Source organism: Alexandromys fortis, unplaced genomic scaffold, assembly GCF_014885135.2.
Source record: "Alexandromys fortis isolate MF-2015 unplaced genomic scaffold, M_Fortis_MF-2015_v1.1 scaffold_27, whole genome shotgun sequence".
Lineage (NCBI taxonomy): Eukaryota > Metazoa > Chordata > Mammalia > Rodentia > Cricetidae > Alexandromys > Alexandromys fortis.
This window is the reverse complement of record NW_026067952.1, coordinates 579,052-600,977: the sequence shown is the minus strand read 5'-3', so window position 1 is coordinate 600,977 and position 21,926 is coordinate 579,052. Positions and strand designations below refer to the sequence as shown.

The 21,926-nt window shown below is 43.9% G+C and overlaps 1 protein-coding gene across 2 annotated transcripts in view; it reads right to left on the bottom strand.

Moving 5' to 3' along the window:
* Gmeb2 (glucocorticoid modulatory element binding protein 2) overlaps positions 1-21,904 on the bottom strand; it is a 35,995-nt gene extending 14,091 nt beyond the window's left edge. Inside the window, exons 1-4 of one of the 2 annotated variants that reach the window (XM_050151123.1) lie at positions 20,220-21,904; positions 12,045-12,232; positions 4,843-4,940; positions 4,027-4,154 (exon numbers count right to left, since the gene is read on the bottom strand). In XM_050151123.1, the coding sequence (XP_050007080.1) occupies positions 4,027-4,154; positions 4,843-4,940; positions 12,045-12,175 (357 nt within the window). In that variant the 5' untranslated portion in view covers positions 12,176-12,232; positions 20,220-21,904. Of the gene's footprint in view, positions 1-4,026; positions 4,155-4,842; positions 4,941-12,044; positions 12,233-20,219 lie in introns of those variants that run through there. The other variant, XM_050151124.1, reaches the window with a different exon arrangement.
* Positions 21,905-21,926: the final 22 nt, after the last annotated feature.

The following is a 21,926-nucleotide window of genomic DNA, read 5'->3' as shown; positions in this document are numbered from 1 at the left end:
TATTAGCACTGAGTTATATCTACAGAAAAATTTATAGAAAAATGAAGGAGGACCCTTGGGATCACTGATGAATAGAACCAAAGCAAACAGGAATTTTTTTTTGGTATGTGTGTGTGTGTATGTGTGTTTCTACACATGTATGGAGACCATATGTGGTTTGAATGAGAATAACCACCATAGGCTCATATATTAGAATACTTAGACCCCAGTTGGTGGGACTACTTGGTAAGGATTAGAAGATTTGGCCTGTTGGAGAAGGTGTGTCACTGGGGGTGAGGTTTAATGTTTCAGAAGTTCACACCATTCCACTAGCTTTCTCTTTCTCTGCCTCATACTTGATGTAGGATTCCCCTCTGTATGCTGTGAATATCACTGGTTAATAAAGAAGCTGCTTATGGCAGAACAGAGGTAGGAGGGGAAAACTAAACTGAATGCTGGGACAAAGGCGGAGTCAGTGAGATGCCATGTTGCCGCTGAAGGGGACCTCACTGGTAGGCCACAAACATCATGGTAAATATAAATTAATAGAAATGGGTTAATTTAAGAGATAAGAGTGAGCTAGAAATATGCATAAGCTAATAGGCCAAGCAGTGATTTAAATAACATAGTTTCTGTGTAATTATTTCATGTTCTGAGTTGCCAGGAACGAACAAGTCACCTCCTACGACACATACCTGTAGTTCAGGATATAAGTAAGCTCTCAGCTACTGCTCCAGTGCCAGGTCTTCCCACCTGCTGCTGTGTTCCCCACCATTATGACCATGGACTCCCACCCTCCAGAACCATGAGCCCCAGTAAATTCTTTACTTTATAAGTTGCTTTGGTCATGGTGTCTCTTCACAGCAACAAAATAAAAGTAACTAAGACATTTACCAAACCCAAACCTCACCAATTTGAAGACTAGACAGCCTGAAAGTCCCACTGCCTCTGTCTTGGGAAGACAGTATACACCATGATGCTTTTGTTTGTTTGTTTGAGACAGGGGTTCTCTATGTAGTCCTAGACGTCTTAAAACTCACTTTGTAGATGGAACTAGCCTTGAATTCACAGAGATCTGCCTGCCTTTGCCTGCTGAGTGCTAGGATTAAAGGCATGTGCCACCACTGCCCAGTTAAAAGCGTTTTTTTTTTCTTGGTGGGGGGATTTTTTAAATTATAAATTACAACATTTCTCCATTCCCTTTCCTCCCACTAAATTCTCCCACATAACCTTCCTTGCTCTCCTTCAAATTCATGGCCTCTTTTCACTAATTGTTTGTTTGTATATATGTATGTGTGTGTATGTATAGAATTTCTAAATTTCTAAATATAACCTGTTCAGTCCAAATAATGTTACTGGTACATATGTTTTCAAGGCTGACTATTTGGCACTGAATAGCCAATTAGTGTGATCTTCCCTGGAGAAGACCACCTCTTCCACTCCCAGGTCTCCTCAGTTGCCTACAGTTCTTTGTAGGGTTGAGGCTTCGAGGATTTTCTCCATCCAGTTAGGCATGCTCATTGATGTCATCCCTGTTCAGCTAATATTGGAACAGTCACGGTGAGACTTTATGGGCATAGCTTCTGATATTACTAGGAGACACAATGTCATAGAAAACTCACTGAGGACGCTAGAGATTTTAAGTAAGACCCTCTTGCATGCATAGCAAGCTCTTTACTAACTGAGCCATCTTCCTCACACAGATGATGTTTTTATTTGTTTGGTTTTTAAGACATACTGGAAATTGAAATCTAGGATCCTTTGGTTGCTAGACAAAATGTGTGTGTGTGTGTGTGTGTGTGTGTGTGTGTGTGTGTGTGTGAAGGGGGGAGGAGGAGAGGGGGGAAGGAGGGAGGGAACATGTTTACATGCATATGCACTGAGTTATATTCCCAGCCCTATGGTAAAGGAATTTAAGAAGAAATTTGCCTGGAATAACACTAGAGTTGAACATCCAGAAAACAAATGAAGTAACTCAGTTACAGCACAAGAACTTCTGCCAGCTGTTTGGCAGAGACTGAACTTGCTAAAGATGATTAGCTGAAGGCTCATAGGTTTTAGAACAGTGATTCTCAACCTGTGGTCACACCCCTTTAGAAGTCAACCAACCCTTTCACATATCAGATATTTATAGTATGATTTATAACAGTAGCAAAATTATAGTTATAATATAGTAGCAATAAAAACAATTTTGTGGTTGGGGTCACCACAACATGAAGAACTATAGTAAAGGGTCGCAGCATTAGGAAGGTTGAGAATCACTGCTTTAGATGCTTGTAGTTCATGAAAGCTTAAATAGAGATTTCCTTATAAGGTATAGAATTTCCCTTCTGTCCCCTTGACACAAATTTAAAAGCATCATAGCTTATATCATAATCACATGGAGTCTGCTTTTTAACTTAGTATAACATATTTATGCAATAACTGAAGAGAAGGGGAACTTTTTCTTATTCATGTATTGGTATTTATTTCCGTTATCATGCAAAGATTAAACTCAAAGCCTTGTACATGTTAAACAGGTGATAGCCACTGAGCTCCAACTTGCTATTATCTAACATCAGATTACTCCAGGGGACCCTTTCTGTTCATCTGGGAATTCTTCAGTCTTTCAAAGGATGTGTTACAGTCTCCGCCTCCTCATGAAGCCGCCAGCCTCCTTCCTTGCAGACAGACATGTCATAGTTTTCTCCCGCTTCCATCTGTCACTTTCTTATTTATTATATATACAACTTTCTGCCTCCATGTATACCCAAACACCAGAGGAGGGCGCCAGATCTCATTACAGATGGTTTGGAGCCACCACGTGGTTGCTGGGAATTGAACTCAGGACCTCTGGAAGAGCAGACGGCACTCTTAACCACTGAGCCATCTCTCCAGCCCTTGTCACTTTCTTATATCTATGAGCTGAGTTTGGGTAGTTTTTGGTTCTATCCTCCGGTTCACTAATCATGTCTTCAGCTATGTCTAATCTCTGAAACCAATCATCCAAATATATAGTTTTAATTCTATTCATTTCTAGCTAATTATTTTTTGTCATATTTGCTCAGGCTTTACACATGTTCAGGCTTGTTGAAATAAGAGCGGCGGGGCTGCGTCCCCAACACCCCGGCTGCTTGGCTAGCTCATGCCCGAAATAACAACACACAAACTGTATTCATTTAAGAACTGCTTGGCCCATGAACTCTAGCCCTTACAGGCTAATTCTCGCACCTGGACTAGCCCATTTCTAGTAATGTGTGTAAGCACCCCAAGGTGCGCTTACCGGGAAGATTCTAGCCTAAGTCCATCGTGGGTTGGAGCTTCATGCGTCTGCCTCAGAGCGCAGAGCTATTGCATCTACCTGGGAGGGCTGAGCATGGCTTCTCTGCTCCAGAGTGCAGAGCTGTCGGGTCTCTCCGGAAGTAGAGCAGAGTCTGACCTCACTTTCTCTTCAGCCCAGAATTCTATTCTGTTTACTCCTCCCATCTATGTTCTAAGCTATGAGGCCAAGCAGTTGGTTTATTATAATTAACCAATGACCTTCCTCCATCACAGGCTTATCTTTTATTATTTGAGATAAATTTAAAACAATTATTTGGTGTTAGGAGATGGCTCAATTGGTGAAGTGCTTCCCACACAAACATAAAGGATCTGTTTGATTCCCAGCATCAACATAAAAAGCCAGGTACAGAGCATACCTCAGTCTGTCAAACAAGGCTATTGAAACTCAGAGGCCATTGCTTCCACCAAATACTTAGCAGAAATAAGTGCACTTAATATAAATATAAATTACATGAAATAAACTACAATAAACTTCTCCTTCAAATTAGGTATGTCTTCTCATCAACCTGTCTCTTTTGCTTCACCTCAGCAGAAATTAAATTACTTTGCTGGAGGCTTTTCCTCACTGTGCTCATGGGTCCTAGAGGTCATCCGCTGTGCCTCCTCTGTCTCCCCAGACCCATGAGACTCAGCCTCCAGAGGAGTGTCCTGCATAGGCCGCTGCCATCCCCAACCCCCAAGCAGGAGGAAGTGCAGGTAAAGGTGTGCGCCTCACCTGACCCTCACCTGAACACATTTCACATTGATGCCAGGGCACACAAACTTCCTCCAAATGAGGTTAGCTCTGCTGTCTCCGCAAGTGATGGGGTACACAATTTCAGCCTCTAAGTTCTCCCCCTCTTCAGCCATCTTCACTTCTCACAGACACATGGACAAGAAAAAGTAGAAACAGAAAATCAGTTACAAACTTTCCAAAGCACTTCCTGCAAATGTGGAAAGTAGCTGTCAACCTGAAACCAAACTGACATCCAAGAAGGCCGGAAAGAGAGCCCAGAAGCAGGGGTACCCATCAATCCCACGGAGAATTCCAGATGAATCCACAAAAAAGACTAAACTACTTATCAGCAACTATTAACCACAATATTAATATAAGGTCATTAAACAATGACCAGTTGAAGAGCCATGTTAGAAGACAAAATTAAAGTATAGTTGAAACACTGCTAGGGAGGCAAGTCTTAGGTATCCCAACTCAGGCCCCATAGGTAATAAAAGAACACCTACAATAATTTACTGGTAAACAAAAGAAACAGGGAGAAGGCAGTGGCAAGACAACAAAATACCAAAGAGGAGAAAGCTGCAAGATTTGAGGTTGACTCTTTCTTTTTTCTACCAGTGGCTGGTAGTAGTTCTCATTTAAGATACAATGTGCCCCTCCCTCTTAAGAAGACCTGTGACCTGGTCTCTTATATGTTGGGAAACAGCCCAGACAAGGGCATAGCTAGCCCTGGCTGTTACCTCAATGGTGGAACAGTCAGGTCCTCACAACCAACAGAAGGCAGGCTTCCCACCTAATACAGTTTCCCAGCCAATGGCATTTCCTACCTAACACTGCTTCCTTGAGCTGTGAAGAGGCTGTGAAGGCTGCAGCAGCTGCAGCAGCTGCATTTTCTGTTTCCATGTTATCTTCTGTCAAGTCACCCCTGGTAGACAGAGAAAAAGAACATCAGAATGACCAAGTACACAGTTTGCAGTCCCTGGCACACCTAGAGTGTAGAAGGATGAGTCTCATTGCTGACAAAACAATTATAATTTTCTATCTATATTCAGAAGTTGTGGTGGCTATTCAGTCAGAGAAGAAGGTACAAGTGCCTACCTCCCCCTCAGGAGAAAATGTAGCCTGCATTCTCTGCTCCATGTTTGCCTTCCACAGGTGCCCGGACAAGTGTCCATGGACAAGCAAAGCCAATGTGAGGAACTTACAGAAGCAACAATGTTCATAATTTCTTTAATTAATAATGTTTTCTGTTTCCAATATTATAATTTCATACTGTTACACAAAGTTGCTAAAAATATACATTTTATATAGTTTTAGAGCTCAAACCCAGGCCACCAAGCATACTAAGCAAATGTTCTACAGAGCCATATTCTCAGAAAATACAAAAGTTTTGAAAGAGGAAAAAAATTTATCTTCATTAACCCATATCTCAAACCAAAATAAATTATGAGCAAACTAAAAGTAAAGGCAAAAGGTGAAACCCTATAGTATGGAATTTTTTAAAAAAGATGATTAATAGTAGTAGTTATAAAATGGTCAAGGTTTTTTCTTATATACAAAATCCAGAATCATAAAAAAGGATACCGTTGGATTAAAAATAAAAATATTTGGGGATGGGATGCATCTCAGCTGGTAGACTGCTTACCTAGCATGCACAAAGACCCCAATTTGATTTCCTAGTACCACATAAAATGGGCATGGTGGTACACGCCTGTATTACCAGAAGGCAGAATAATCAGAAGTTCAAGGTCATACTTAGAAATACGGTAAGCTTGAGGCCATCCTGGGCTACAAAAGATCCTATTTCGCAGAGAGATGGCTCACTGGTTAAGGGCACTGTCTGCTCTTTCAGAGAACCTGGGTTCAATTCTCAGCACCCATAAAGCAGTTCACAACTTTCTGTAACTCTAGTTCTAGGGGACCTGCTGACACCCTCACAGTCATATGTTCAGACAAAACAACAATGCCCATAAAATAAACAAATAAATAAAAGAAACCTCCAAAATGTAGGGGGAAAAAGAGATCCTATTTTAAAATAAACAAACAAAAATAGAAGCTGGGGCTAGTGAGATAGCTCAGCAGTTACCACTAAACCTGACAGCCTCAGATCAAATGTGGAAGTTCTCTGACTTCATATGTATAAATACACACACACACACACACACACACACACAATCGTTTCAATACTCAAGAGCAGAAACGGGGATTACTACCAGTTCCAGACAAGCCTGGTCCACCTTAGCTCTTCCCAGGCCAGTTAGGGCTACATAGCCAAGACCCTACCTTAAACTTCCTCCAAAATTTAAAATATAAGTAAATAAATAAAATTAGGAGCTAGAGAGATGGCTCAATGGTTAAGAGAACTTGTTGCTTTTACAGAGGACCTTGATCCATCCCAGCACCCACATGGTGGCTCACAACTACCTGTTACTCCAGTTCCAGGGGCCCCAGTACCCTCTCTGACCTTTATGAGTACCAAACGAATGGCACGCTTGAATACATGCAGGTGAACACATATACACACACAATAAAAAGGTAAAAATCTGTCTTGGCTGGCCTTGTACTCACAGAGATCTACCTTCCTCTGTCTCCCAAGTGCTGGGATTAAAGGCATATGTCACCATATTCTATCCCAAAATAAATAAAATTACCAGTAAAGGCACACTTGTTATGCAAGCTTGATGCTTGAGATCAATCCCGAGAACCCAGGTCAAAGCAGAAGACCAACTACTCAGAGTTTCTCTCTGAGTTCCACACACAAACACCACGGCACACATAATAAATTGAAACAAAACAACAAAAAGACCCTTTTAGCATGGGGCAAAAAACAGCATGAGCGACTTTATAAAAGAGAGAACACATGAATAGTTGGAGGACAGTCCAAGGTCCAAGACCAGAGCCATGAGAAACCTGTGAGGAGACTGCTTCCAATTCCTAAGAAACGCGAATGAGGATATGGTGAGAACTGACATGCTCAGTAGTAGAGTGCTTACCTAGTGTTATCAAGGGCCTGGGTTCAATCTCCAGCACTGGGAGAAAAAAAAGATGAGTGAGAAACCACTTTCATCTAGATGGGCCAAAGATGGAAGTATCTACCACCAGGATATTTGTGGGAAACAGCAGCATTCCAGCATAGCTAGAGAACCCCAAGAGGGCACACATCACGGTTTAGACATAACGTAGCTTGCCCAAAAGGTTTGTGTTGAAAGCTTAGTTCCCGATAGAGCAGTATTCAGAGCTAGAGCTTTTGGGGAAGTGACTGGATCATAAAGGCCCTGACTTTATCAATAAATTAATCACTTGATGGATGATAATATGATGATATTATTGAGAGGTGATAGAAAGAAAAGATGGAGTCTAAAGGAAGTAGATCCCTGGGAGTGTGCTTTGGAAGGACATACCTTGTCCCTGGCTCTTCCATTTTCTGTCTCCTAGCTGTCCTGAGATGAGCATCTGTGCCCTTGATCTCCATTCACCCTTCTACCTCCCTATGGTCTAGGAACAAAGAAGCCAACTATCAGGCTCTGAAACCGCTTTACCAACAGGTCTCTGTCATCCACAGCTGCTTGCACAGTTGTAGGTTTCTTTTTCCTGTGGCTAGATAGTCTTCTAGTCTACAAAATGTCCACAATTACTACACAAGCAATGGGCAATTTTCTAGGCAAGCCTGCATGTAGTTCATCAGAGGTCAGGGCTTGGCCCAGACTAGGGATCCCTCAGTGACCCAGAAGTTAAGAACTGCTGCTCTTCTAGTGGACCTGGGCTCAATCCCAAGCCCCCACATTGCGGTTCACAGCTGTCTGTAGCTCCAGTTCCATGGGATTCAACACCGTCTCCTGGCAATGCACTAAAAAGGCACAGACATACAGGCAGGCTAGACACCCATACAAACAAAAATTAATTAAGAAGGTCTCTAGGAGGTAAGGAAAACAAAGGTAGTGTGCAGCACGGATGATCCCTGAGAACAAGAGAAGGCCGAAGGGCGGGGCACCAACATGTGGCAGCATCAGAAAGCCAGGTCCTGGAAAGGATGTCTACAGCAGTGAATGCAGTGTGGATAACAAGTGTGGCTTGAGAACTCTCAGACCTGCCACACATCCCTAGAAAGGACAATATCCTTGTCTCAGAGGAGAGGAGAAATACAGGAAAAGGAGGCTATTCAGGGTTAAAGCATGGGCTACTCACTACAGAGAAGAGGGAGCCTGGAACCCACAGCTGGGTCCTACCTGACACGTACACACAGCCCCACACAGCCTCCAGCCTGACCGCTCCCCTCACTGGGTTTAAGTACCAGGAGCTCCACCCCAGCATCTCAGAAGCAGGGCTTAGCCGCACCCCTGTGGGGTACCTGAAGCTACTGCTCACTGCTTCCCGATCACCAAGAGTCATTTGCCTTAAACCAGGTCAGAAATGGGAGTTAAACAGAAACACAAACTGGGAACTAGTTTTATTTTTAATTAATTAATTATTTTGTTTTTGGTTTTTGAAAACAGAGTTTCTCTGTGTAGCCTTGGCTGTTCTGGAACTCACTCTGTAAACCAGGCTGGCCTCGAAATCACAGAGATCCGCCTGTCTCTGCCTCCCGAGTGCTTGGATTAAAAACATGCACATGCACATGCACATGCACATGCACTATCACCATCTGGCTTGCAATCTGCCTTTTGAGACTTTTTTTTTTTTTTTTGATTTTTCGAGATGAGGGTTTCTCCGTAGCTTTAGGTTCCTGTCCTGGAACTAGCTCTTGTAGACCAGGCTGGCCTCGAACTCACAGAGATCCGCCTGTCTCTGCCTTCCGAGTGCTGGGATTAAAGGCATGCGCCACCACCGCCCGGCTTTGCCTTTTGAGACATTAAGAATGGCTCTAAATCAGGCATTGTGGTGCACACCATTCGTCTCAGCACTCAGGAGGCAGAGGCAGGTCTGATGTACATAAATAGTCCAGCCAGGACTTCTTAAAGCAGTAGTTCTCAATCTTCCTGATACTGAGATCCTTTAATACAGTGCCTCATGCTGCAGTGACCCCCAAGCATAAAATTGTTTTCAGTGCTATTTAATTACTGTAATTTTGCAACTTTTATGAATAATAATGTAAATATCTGATAAACAGGCTGATAATGCAACCCCTGTGAAAAGGCCAATCAAGCCCCAAAGGGGTCACAACCCACAGGTTGAGAGTCACAGATTTAAACAGACTCTGTCTCAAAAACAACAACAATAACAACAACAAGAAGGAATGACTTTGATATAAACAGTAATATTAAATGGGAACACCCAGACTCCAGAAAGTCTACAGGAACTTGGAAAGGAAGCTATCATCCTCAGCCAGAACTTTGGACAAAGCAGAGGACAATGACAGAACCAGATGTACACCCTGTCCAAAACAAACTCTTACAAGAAAGGAAGTCAGGAGTGGGGGAAAGAGATCCTGAAACCCCTCACTGTGCCATTTAGGAGAGACTATAGCTACCAACTTGGGAGTCAGTAGAAAACTCATACAAGGGTCAGCATTAGCTGGAAATGGCCGAGGAAACCAGAGTGAAGATTGAGGGTAGAAGTACCTCCATGGGTGTAGTACAGACCCTCTGCAGCACAAGCTGTAAACTTATCTCTCCAACTCTCAGCAAAGAGGTGAATAAATTGGCATTTCTATTCCTATATCACATAAAAATTATACGTTCTGCCGGGTGGGGTGGTGGTGGCACATGCCTTTAATCCCAGCACTCGGGAGACAGAGGCAGGCGGATCTCTGTGAGTTCGAGGCCAGCCTGGTCTACAGAGCTACTTTCAGGACAGGCTCCAAAGCCACAGAGAAATCCTGTCTCGAAAAACCAAAAAAAAAAAAAAAAAGTTAAATCTCAATTTCCAACTAGTCTGATAATGGATATAGCTTCTCATCAAAAATGCAAGGGCTGGAGAGATGGCTCAGTGGTTAAGAGCACTGCCTGCTCTTCCAAAGGTCCTCAGTTCAATTCCCAGCAACCACATGGTGGCTCACAACCATCTGTAATGAGATCTGTGCCCTCTTCTGGCCTGCAGGCATAATAAATACATAATAAATAAATAAATCTTTAAAAAAAATGCAAAAATGCAAAGTTCTCTCTGTGAGTTCAAGGTCAGAAAAAAAAGTTCCCCAATCTTCAGGACAGATCTCCTGGGGGCTATGTGGATTCTTCCAAAGGAGGAATCACAGCCTCCTTTCTACAAAAGGACTGACCATTGGGGGCGACATGCTAGCACCCTGGTACTAAGGTCACAGCCACACTGTTTACCACAGGTTACCCCAAATCTAAGGTGATGTGGGAAGTCCTTCTGCATATGTGTTGCTTTTACTGGTTAAGGAATAAAGAAACTGCTTTGAGCCTATAGTAGGGTAGAACAGAGCTAGGCAGGGAAAACTAAACTGAATGCTGGGAGAAAGAAAGCAGAGTGAGGAGACACCATGTAGCGGCTGGGGACAGATGGGCCAGAACCTTACAGGTAAGCCACAGCCCCGTGGCACTATACCGACTAATAGAAATGGGTTAAATTAATATTTAAGAGCTAGCCAATAAGAAGCTAGAGCTAATAGGCAAAGCAGTGATTTAATTAATACAGATTCTGTGTGGTTATTTCAAGTCTGGGCGGGTTCCTACAACACTAAGGGAAAAGGTGAGTATGGCTTTTGGATAAGGGTATGAAAAGATCAATGGGGGGGGGGGTGTCAGAAAATACAGTATACCTAAAATATATACCCGGGAAACATCCAACCCATATATCAAGACAATGATATAAATCAAAGGAGACTCAGTGGGCTGCATATAGTAGCACTTTAATTCCAGCATATGGGAGGCAGAGGTAAGCAGATCTCTATGAGCTTGAGGCCAACCTGGTTTACATAGTAAATTTATACAAGACAGCCAGGGCTATAAAAAGAATCTGTCTCAAAAAGAAAAAAAGTCAGGTGGTGGTAACACACACCTTTAATCCCAGAACTTGGGAAGCAGAGGCAGACAGATCTCTGTGAGTTCTAGAACAGCCAGGGCTACAAAGAGAAACCATGTCTCGAAAAACCAAACCAGAAAGAAAGAAAGAAAGAAAGAAAGCAAGAAAGAAAGGAAGGAAGGAAGGAAGGAAGGAAGGAAGGAAGGAAGGAAGGAAGGAAGGAAGGAAGGAAGGAAGGAAGGAAGGAAGGAAGGGACAGGCAGAGGAAGGAAGGAAGAAAGGGAGAGAGAGAAAGAAACAAACAGAAGGAGACTCCTCATTGGAAATGCTATTGGAAGGTCCTACTTTACAGACAGGGTCTTCTGCTATGTTCACAAAGCAGGGGAGGATCACACATAATTCAACTCACAACCACCCTAAGTCAGTCCTGCACAGCTAGGCACACCAGCTTCAATGTTTTCCCTGAGGAGGAAGGCAGTGTCTGACCTCTGAAACAGCTCAGATTCCTATTCTGCAGCTGACAGCAACACATGCCTATGAGAAGAACAGCCTGCTCAACAGAGAGGGCAGCAAGAAGAGGTCTACAACCTTCCTCTTAAATATTCACTGTCAACAAGTGAGCCAAAAGCTCACCCAGGCTCCAGGAAAAGTTAAGTTCAGTATGACAATACTACACAAGATTCAGCAAAGACAAGCCAAAAGCCCAGAGACCAAGTCTCTCAGGGGAGAAAGAATAAGAAATCCCACAGCCACTGACTGCTACCCTTTCCCTACCCCTTGTCAGGGCAGGAGTTATCCCGCTACCTCCTCACAATTCTGTATATAAAATTCTGTATATAAGAGGCAAAAGGCTTGGTTAAATGTGACTTTTTGACCAACTAATTATCGATTTTGACCTCTAGAACAAGAGATGATAAAGAAAATATTCAGTTTCTACTGTTCCATTTATGGAAAGAGCAATCACCCAGAGATCTAGAACCACACTACAATGGTGAACTGCAATCACCGTCTGTACTTCACCTTTGCTGCGTCCAGTCTCAGAACCTTGTATGGACAGAAATCTGGACGCTCACCCCTACACCTGGCAGGACCAAGGCTTAGTTCTTACCCATGAGGGGCTAGATTTGTTGTTACAAGCACTGTCTTCACTTCCTCCACACCACTGCCGTCAACTGCAGTGTCTGGAGTTGTCACAACCACCACCTCTTCCATGTGGACGCTCACATCTGGGGTCGCCATGCTTAGTGGAAGAAGATGCTTGCGGTCAGCAGTGTTGCTCCTCCAGGGTCTCAAATCCTAGAACAAAGCAGGGCACAGGTTATAGTTTCCATACTGGCATAACAGAACAGTTGAGGGCTGAGGTGTAGATTAATAAGAGAGCCCTGCCAAGTATGTGCAAGGTCCTGGATTTTATCTCCAGCACTGAAAAAGAATTTTTTTTTGCTACCACAGTACACAGCAGTTGACAGTATTCAATATCACCGAAGACTCTCCTCCGAGTTGCCACCTAATGCTCTCTGACAAGAAATGGCGGCAATGCAGGAGCCCCTGGGCCCTGGATTGGTAGATGCCATAAATAAACCCAATCTTCCCCCCCCCCCCAATAGATGGGTCACACACCTCCACTCAATCCATGTGGACCTGGAAACTCAGACACAGCAAGCAGCAGAATATGGAAGGAATTCAGACTCTGGGTGATTTTCCTGAAGGCGGGCTTCCCAATTACTACTTTTTATTCTTTATCTCCTGGCTGAACTCAAAAGTGGTCTGAGCCCAAGTGTAGATAAGAAGCACCTGACCTTAGGAAAGTGTAGTGAAATCCACACAAGACAGAAAGGAGAAAACGCACTGCTAATAATAATAATTATTATTAGTTTCTGTCTTTGCTGGGCCTGCTCTGCGCAAACTCAAGCTCAAACTCTGTGATGGTGGCAGTAACTTCAAAAGCACCAAATTCAGAAGGAATGCCTCCTCACTCGAGGACTGGCTTAGAGCCTGGAGATTGTACTCTCTCATACCCCAAGCTCTATGCCAGGCCCATGATGGACCCAGTCATGAAATGTTGGAGCAAGCACAGCAGGGGTTTCTAGCCGGAGGACAAAAAAGAGGCCCTAGAGTTAGAGTGGGTGGGACATGGTATAGATAGGAAGGATGTATAGACAAGCCTACACAAGAATGCATATAACATCCTGAGATGTAACACGTATGGACCTAAGCCTACATGGAAAACTGATAGCTTTCAGTACTGACCTACAGGGCAGACTGCTGCAGTAGTTAACTTTCAACTTGATGGAATCTGTAATCACCTGTGAGATGAACCTCTGCCCATGCCTGATGGGTATTATCTTGATTACCTTAACTGATATTAGAAGATCCATCTTATTTATAGATGCGGCTATTCCCTGGGCAGGGAATTCTGCACTATATAGGCAGAAAAAGGAAGCTAATAAACACACATGCATTAATTGCTTTTTATTTATGACTAGCCACTTCAAGCTCTTGCTGTGTGAACTGAAATAAATCCTTTTTCCCTAGCCGGGAGATGATGGCGCACGCCTTTAATCCCAGCACTCGGGAGGCAGTGGCAGGCGGATCTCTGTGAGTTCGAGACCAGCCTGGTCTACAGAGCTAGTTCCAGGACAGGCTCCAAAGCCACAGAGAAACCCTGTCTCGAAAAACCAAAAAAAAAAAAAAAAAAAAAAAAAATCCTTTTTCCCTTAAACGAAGCTTTTGTCAGGGTATTTATCACAATAACAACAAAAAACTAAGACAGTTACACTTAGGCTCAGACTGGGCCATGGACAGTATTCACAGGGTGGGTGCCAGGGTCACTGCAGAGGCTCTGAAGATGGACCTGAACACAGCATGGCGGAGTGAAGAGCTCCCTGGCTGGGTGTGGTGGACATGCCTGTAATACCAGATTTCAGGAGGATGAGCAAAAAGGATCCCGAGAGAGAGGTCAGAATGGATTACAGAGTGAGATCCTGTCTCACTCAGGGCTGACCAGATGGCTCAGGGAATAAAAAGACCTTTGCCAACACTGACAACCTAAATTTGATCCCAGAGAGCTGTCTATGGAGGAGAGAACTGACTGACACAAGTTATCTTCTGACAACCACACATACAAAATGTATGTGGACATGTATACATGCATGCACACACACACACTCTAAATAAATAAATAAATGCAATTTTTAAAAAGTTTAAAATAAACCAGTTGGCCTGACCAACTAGGTCCAGCCCGTACATCAGGAAAAATGTCCACACTCTGAGACACTGAACACACAACCTCATACAATAACATTTTTAATGTTATTGTTTACAGGTGTAATTCAAAACTGATTGACAGCTGGGTGTATAATCCCAGCACTCAGGAGGCAGAGGCAGGTGACTCCCTTTAAATCCAAGGCTAGCCTTTTCCACAGAGCAAGTTCAAGGACAGCCAGGACTACACAGAGAAACTCTATCTCAAAACAAACAAACTGCTGTAGGAATTCCTCTGCCAGTAGCCTTTAAGTTACCCACCCACTTGGGCGTGACCTCTTATACTAAATTATTTATGCTGATATAAAGCACACTTTCCACCTCTTTTCTGGCTAGGGGATTCAGTTGCTGTTCTCTCCCTGTCCTCCATTCCAGCAGAGGTTTGTGACTTGTGAGTCCTCCCTAAATAAATAACCCTCTATCATTCTCAATTCTGAGCTAGTGTGGGACTTCTTTTAAGTGTCCTTCTTCAACAAACTGCTTGATATATAAAGAACCAGGAAAGTCTGATTACTCTCAAGTGAAAAATCAAGAGACACTTAATGCTACAGTCAACAGAGACCTGTAGACAACTAGGTGTACCATCCTCCAGGAGTAAGCCAAATATGCCTGAGAAGAGGTCTGTCTGGATACAAAACATAAGTTACCACCAACCAAAAGTCTAAGAATAAAAAATGTGTGTGTGTGTTTGTGTGTGTGTGTGAAAAATAAAAGATCAATAAAAATAAATACAAAATAAAACTGGATGGGCTCCATGGTAGCATGGAGACAACATAAGAAGAAGTCAGGAACATAAGACAGAGCTTCAGAAACTGTCCAATCTGAGCACTGGGGAACAAACAGGCTGGAAGGCAGGCTGAACTGAGCTTCACAGAGGTGCAGCAAAGTGTGTGCCACTGGAGTCCTAGGGCAAAGCAGAAAAGCATTACACTGAAAAAAATATTAAAATATACTTTGCGGAACATAGCCAGGCATGGTTGCTGCGTATTTGCACACTTGTAACCTCAGCACCAGGAGGAAAAGGCAAGAGGGTTGCTAAAAATTCAAGGTTAACTGGATGACATATCAAAAAGAAAAAAAAAAGCTAAATGTTCCCCAAATTTAGTGACAAACATGCCTATCCCAGAAGCTTGGCAAACCTCCAACAGGCATATCCCAGTCAGAATCAAGCTGAAAAAAGAAAGAAAGAAAGAAAGAAAGAAAGAAAGAAAGAAAGAAAGAAAGAAAGAAAGAAAGATAGATCTCCAAATTCCAGGTAAAAAGGTTTGCTTTACCACATGGTAACTGGAGTTCTCATAAGAAACAAAGGGACTACAAAGTAAAGAACAATTGTTATTTATGTGTGTATTTATGTCCTGGAGTGTTGTGGGATAATCCTGCTGTACACTGTGAATATGTATTACTCTCATTGGTTAATAGAGAACTGACTGGCCTATAACTGGACAGACAGAGACTGGGTGAGAGAACAGACTAGGAGGTCATTGGGAAGAAGGGCAGAGTCCGAGGATGCAGAGAGAAGCAAGATGGTCATGCCATCCCGAGAAAAGGTACCAAACCATGTGGCAAAGCACAGATAAGAAACATGAGTTAATTTAAATGTTAGAATTATCTAGTAACAAGCCTCAGCTATTGGTCAAGCACTTATAATTAACATTTAGTCCCTGGGTCAGTTATTTGGGAACTGGCGGGGGAGAGAGAAAAGTCCAGTCCACTTACACCAGAGAGCAAACCCATAGCATTCTCTCTGCCCTCTACTTTTTTAAAAAAGATATATTTTAGGTTTGTGAGTATTTTGTTTGCAAATATGTATGTATGTATGTATGTATGTATCACAGAGTTCAGAAGAGGGCAAGAAGATCAAGGTCATCTTCTGATATATAAGGAATTCAAGACCACCTACACTACATGAGTCCCTGTCTTTAAAAAAAGTAAAGTTTAAAGCTATTATAATAGATAATTCCATTAGGATTATATATTTAGGCTAGAAGACTGAGACCATAAATACTTGCTAAGGGATAGAAGAGATGGTTCAGAGTTAGGAGTGTTTCTTGCTCTTGTAGAGTTTGGTTACCAATTCATGGGCTGGAATGTTCTCTTTTGGTGAGCTCATACACAGAGACAGAGATAGAGGGATAAGACAGACAGAAATAATAATAATAATGATAGTAATAAGTAAGCCTCAAAAAATAAATTAGAAACTTGCTGGTCATAGTACCTTTAATCCCTTGGAAGTGACTTAAAAAAAAAGAATCTGAGGGGCAGAGGCAGGCAGATCTCTGTGAGCTCTGGTCTACAGAGCTAGTACCGACAGCCAGAGCTACACAGATATACCCTGTCTCAAAAACTAAATATTTGTTAGGAGAAAAAAATTAGTTTTTATGTGTATGTGTTGTATGTTTGTATGTGTGTGGTTTTTTGAGACAGGATTTCTCTGTGTATCCCTGTCTGTCTTGGAACTCTTTCTCGCTAGTAGACCAAACTCGTTTTGAACTCAGATCCACCTGCCTCTGCCTCCTGAGTGCTAGGATTAAAGGCATGCGCAACCACATCCAGCTCAGAATTTGTTTTTTAATGCTGATTATTTATTTGTGTGTGAAAGTACATGCTTGTGTCATAGAACGTGGCGTCCAGAAAAGAAATTGGTGATAATTTTCTCTTCCTACTTTGAGTATCCTAGGAAATCAAAATCACATTGTCAGGCTTAACAGTAAGAGCCCTTGCCTGAGGATCCCTGGCCTCAGAATTTTCTTTCTCTTTTTAAGACAGGGTCTCACTATTTAGTCTTTGCTGACCTGGATGGAACTCACTATGTGGACCAAGCTAGCCTTGAACTCTCAGAGATCTGCCTGTCTCTGCCTCTCCAGTACAGGGATTAAAGGTGTGTGAGCTATGGAGAGATGGCTGAATGGTTAAGAGCACTGGCTGCGCTTCCAGAGGTCCTGAGTTCAATTCCCAGCAACCACGTGATGGCTCACAACTATCTATAGTGGGATCTGATGCCCTCTTCTTGCATAAAGTCAATAAAGCACTCATATACATAAAATAAATCTATTTTTAAAAGGTGTGTGAGCTATCAGGCCTTGATCAGAACTTGATTTTTATCATAATAATTACTAATGACTAGCACTCACCAAGTATGTCCAAGGACAGAAGATTTCTCAGACTCCACTTCCACAACCATAATCCAGCCTCTACAATTAAACTCTCGGTGATAGAACCAACTAACTAAACAGCTCGTCACAACACATCCCCTTAGAGAGCTCAAATTCTTTGTTAAATTATATATTCAACCTTATATCCCCAACACTTTTTTTTTAAGAGAGAGAGGATCTTGTTATACCCAAATTAGCTTCAGATCTGTGACCCTCCTGCATCAGCCTTTTGAGTGCAGGAAGTACTGATATGCACACCACCACCACCGCACCTGACTCCAAGCCTAAGCACATGAAGGCTTTTTATGAACTTCTAGAGAGAAGAATGCAAAGCTGTCAGATTTCCTAGTTTATTTCCTCCTGTAAAATGCCAATCAATGATCTTGGTTCTGGGCTGGACCTGGGTCTCTGAAGGATTCCTACCAAACACCAACAATATCCAGTCCCTGTAGTATCCTTGATCCAAAGATCCAAGGAACCAAGAAATGTAGGCTGACTAAAAGCAAGGATTGTGGCAAGGAAACATTCACAAAGAGAAAGAAGCAAGAAGAAACTAGGGGGCCACTTTCCAAAATAATCACAAGTTGGTAAGAATGAGCCCCACCACAGAGGATTTGGTTGAGTTAGAGTAAGAAAGAAAATTATTCAGAGCCAAACCCACAAGGAAAAACATTGATTTTCCTACAGAGAACACACTGAACATATAAGTAGAATATATTTTGTTTCGCTGTGTGGAGGAGAGCAGAGAATTTGAATGCAAGAGCATGTGTGCCACATTGCTTGTGCATGAGTCAGAGGTGCTGGCCCTCAACTTCCACTTTGTTTCAAAACAGGATCTCTGTGTTGTCCACAGCTTCATATGCTAGGCCAGCTAGTCCATGAGCTTCTCAGGATTCTCCTGTCTCCACTTCCCATTGCCCTGCAATGGGCTAATATCAGACACTCCTGCTACAGGTCCAGTTTTTATGTGAGTTCTGGGGATTTGAACTTACGTTCTCATGCTTGCAAAGCAAGCACTTTTACCCACTGAGCCATTTCCCCAGCTCCAACAGAATATATCTAGGCACAGGATACTAACAATTAGAAAACATAGATAAAGCGGCATTTCTTTTTTGACTAAAAAGGTATAGAAAATGAGCAATGAAGAAGAAAAAAAAAAGCTAAAAAGACAAGGGAAGGAAAAAGAAGTACTAAAAACAAAAACCAGAAAAAAATATTTTGAAACTTGTGAAGCCCTGCATGAGGCCAGAAGTTCCATCCCCAACACTGAGAAAAATTTCAGAACATCCTTAAATTCAGCCTTTTATTATTGCTCCAATACAAATCTGGAAGCTGTCCAACAGAACAAGGTGCATTAAATCAAGGCATATTTACATGTGAATATTTCCAGCTATGAAGGAGTTTATGGAAACCCCCATCCCCAGGATAGGACCAATCCAGGTCTGTAGAGACTATCTTCAAATGCTTCTCAGGAATCCATGTACATTGGCAGACTTCCTATTTCTGGAACAAAATTTTTCACTAATGTACTATTTGAGAGTTAGACTTCAAAGCAAAGACCTCTAAACAAGCCTCAACAAACATTTTAATTTTTTTTTTTTTTTTTTTGAGACAAGGTTTCTCTGTGTAGGAAGAGGAGTAATGGAGCGAGGCAGGGGACCAGTAAACTTCACCGTATGGCAGGACCCTAGCACTGAAGGGACACCTCAATATCCTCCCTTTCCAGGTGAGTCATAAGGTAGGTGAGTCTACAGGGCAGTATGGTGCAGGCCTTTAATCCCAGCACTTGGGAGGCAGGAGCAGTCCGTGAGGTCGAGGCCAGCCTGGTCTACAAATGGATAGCCAGGGCAACACAGAGAAACCCTGTCTCGAAAAACAAAAACAAAACAAAGAACAAAAAAAGTGGGTAAATCTATGGCCTAGGTATAAATTCGTTTTCCTTGGTGCTCTAAATCGATCTGTGTGTGTGTCTGTCACATGTCACACATGGACATGTGTTTTGCATTCTACATATGTCCAAATGGTATATATGTATGTATGTGACGTATGTGTACTCCAGAATCTTTCCAAAAAGTTTTGCATACTTCCTGTGAAAAAAAACAAGCTAAAAAAAGCTAAGCGGGCAGTCCTACATTTAACTTGGTGAGAATAGTGATGAAACTGTTGTATTTGAAATGTTTGCAAGAGAACCGGTTCAGCAAAAAAAAAAAAAAAAAAGTTATCAACTAAATAATAGTTAAAGATGTAACCAATCATGACTAAATACGGATCAAACTGATCCGGTTCCCACCGATGAGACAGATTATCCATTCAGTTCCTACTGATGAGTTCTTACGTGGTGGTTCCCACCAACCACACAGTTTTACAAACGGGTCCCTACTGCGGTTCCCACCAACAGGTCCACAGTGACATGGTTCCACTGAAGGGGGAATTACAATTACGCTCATAAGTCTCCGTGAGTTCCGTTCCGAGCCGAGGTCCCGGGATAAATTCCCACCGCCTTCCCACCCTCCCTCGGGAGACCCGACCCATTTGGCGCCCACCGATGGATCCCCACCACCACCCCACGGCCCTTTTCCGCTCCGGCTTTCCCTGACGACGCGACCCGGCCTCCGGCGCAGCCAAGATGGACGCCGGAAGCACAGCCGCCTTCGCGATCCCTCGCGCCAGGCGCCCGCGCCCGCCCGCCTGACGCCGCCGCGCCTGACGCCGCCGCCGCCCTCGCGCGCCCGCCGCCCCTCCCCCGGCCTCCCCTCCCCCCGCCGTAACGTCCTGACGCTCCGCAGGGACCCCTGACTGGACGGCGGCGCGTGAGCGGCGCGAGAGGCTTCGCCGCGGGGGTGCGCGGACACGCCGAAGCCGCTTACCTGGGCCCACACCGGCCTGCTCTGGCGCCCGGCTGTGACGGGTGCGGCGGCGGGTGGCGGCGGTGGCGGCCGCAGGCTTCGCTCCTTGTTGGGGATTCGGCGGCGGCGGCGGCGGCGGCGGCGGCGCGGGCGCGCGCTTCCTAGTGACGCAGACACCAAGGCCGCGCACGCACGGGCCGGGCGGGCTTGGAGACTTATTTGGCGCCGGCCGCGGAAGCGGATGGTGTGGTGAGATAGTACCCGAAGTGCCCTGGCGCGCGTGCGTATCAGGCCTTGCCACTGTGCCCGGTGGTTAGGTGTTCCGTGGCTCAAGCCGGGTTTGTAGTCCGCTCCACCTGGGAAACCGTGCGTGTGCTCTGCAACCCAGCCTCGGCCCTGCCGCGACCCACACAGCTGCAGAACTCGAGTGTGGCGGGGCGGTGGTGGTGAACGCCTTTAATCCCAGCACTCGGGAGGCAGAGGCAGGAGGGTCTCTGAGTTCGAGGCCAGCCTGGTTACAGAGCGAGTTCCAGGACAGGCCCCAAAGCTACAGAGAAACCCTGTCTCGAAAAAAAAAAAAGAACTCGAGTGTGACCACCGAGTGTGAATGATCTTGACCATTTTAGGCAGAATCAAGTTGTCTTTTTAAAAACTGAAGGCTTTGCGAATTTGCTTTCTCAACCTGCTCATTGCGAAGCGATGTTTTCTTGCGGTTGACCAACCGACCGGCATTGCAGCAGGTAGTCCAAACAGGGACTCGGACTCGCTATGTAGACCAGGCTAACCTCAGATCTGCCTGCCTTCCAAATTCTGAGATTAAAGGCGTATGTCATCATGCCTGGCCCATTCTAAAGTTGTAAATGAAAGTTAATAAAAGTTAAGTGTGTCGGGTATCTTGGAGCCATAAAAGTCTCAGAGTGTCTTGGATGCCCAAAACATTGCTTCTTTTATTTTTATTTTTTCTAACTTGTGGGGAAAGGTATTTAAGATGCCTGGATTTTCCAGAACAGAAGCATCCCTCAGCCAGCATTTATTATGTTCCTTGCAGTTGAGCGCTAAAGACAAGCAGTTCTTGTATGGTTTAAAGTTAGCAGCATTGGGCCCTAGCTGCATGAGCCATGTTTATCTTGGCCCTGGTGGAGCCTGGGCACCATGTTAGACATTGTGGTCTTGGCAGTAAAACCCTTACTTTCCCAGCCTCTCCTTGCTTCCTATGGATAGCCGATTCTAAGCGCCAGGCCAGCTCTCCTAAGCTCTCAATATGTGGTCACTAGAGTTCAAGCAAAGATATAGGATTCCTGCTCTGCTTGTCCTAGAGTCTTAAGAGAATTGTGCTTTCATTCTGGAATGAGGAAATCTTCATCAATGCTGTTTATTTTAGTTATTAAGTGATAAACATGCAAGTTTGCCACTGCAGAGAGAAATGTTAGTGAAGGGTAGGCTAGAGAGAGGTGAAGAGAGATCAGTGAGCTTCGATGTCTGTAAGTTTCTGCTGCTCCCAGTAGGTGAGTGGAATGAACTGGTGCCCAGTCTGAGCTGAAGAGAGTAGTAAAGACACCACCTTAGTTAAAGGTACACACACGCTCTCCCTGCAGGATCTAGCAGAGGTAAAAGTCAGCTTCTCTCACCTAACCTGTTCAGACTCACTGATTCCTATCACCAAGCCTGAGAGTTGTCTTGCTGTGGGCAACGGTCACCTGAGCAGAGGCCCCCCCCCCCCCCCCCCCC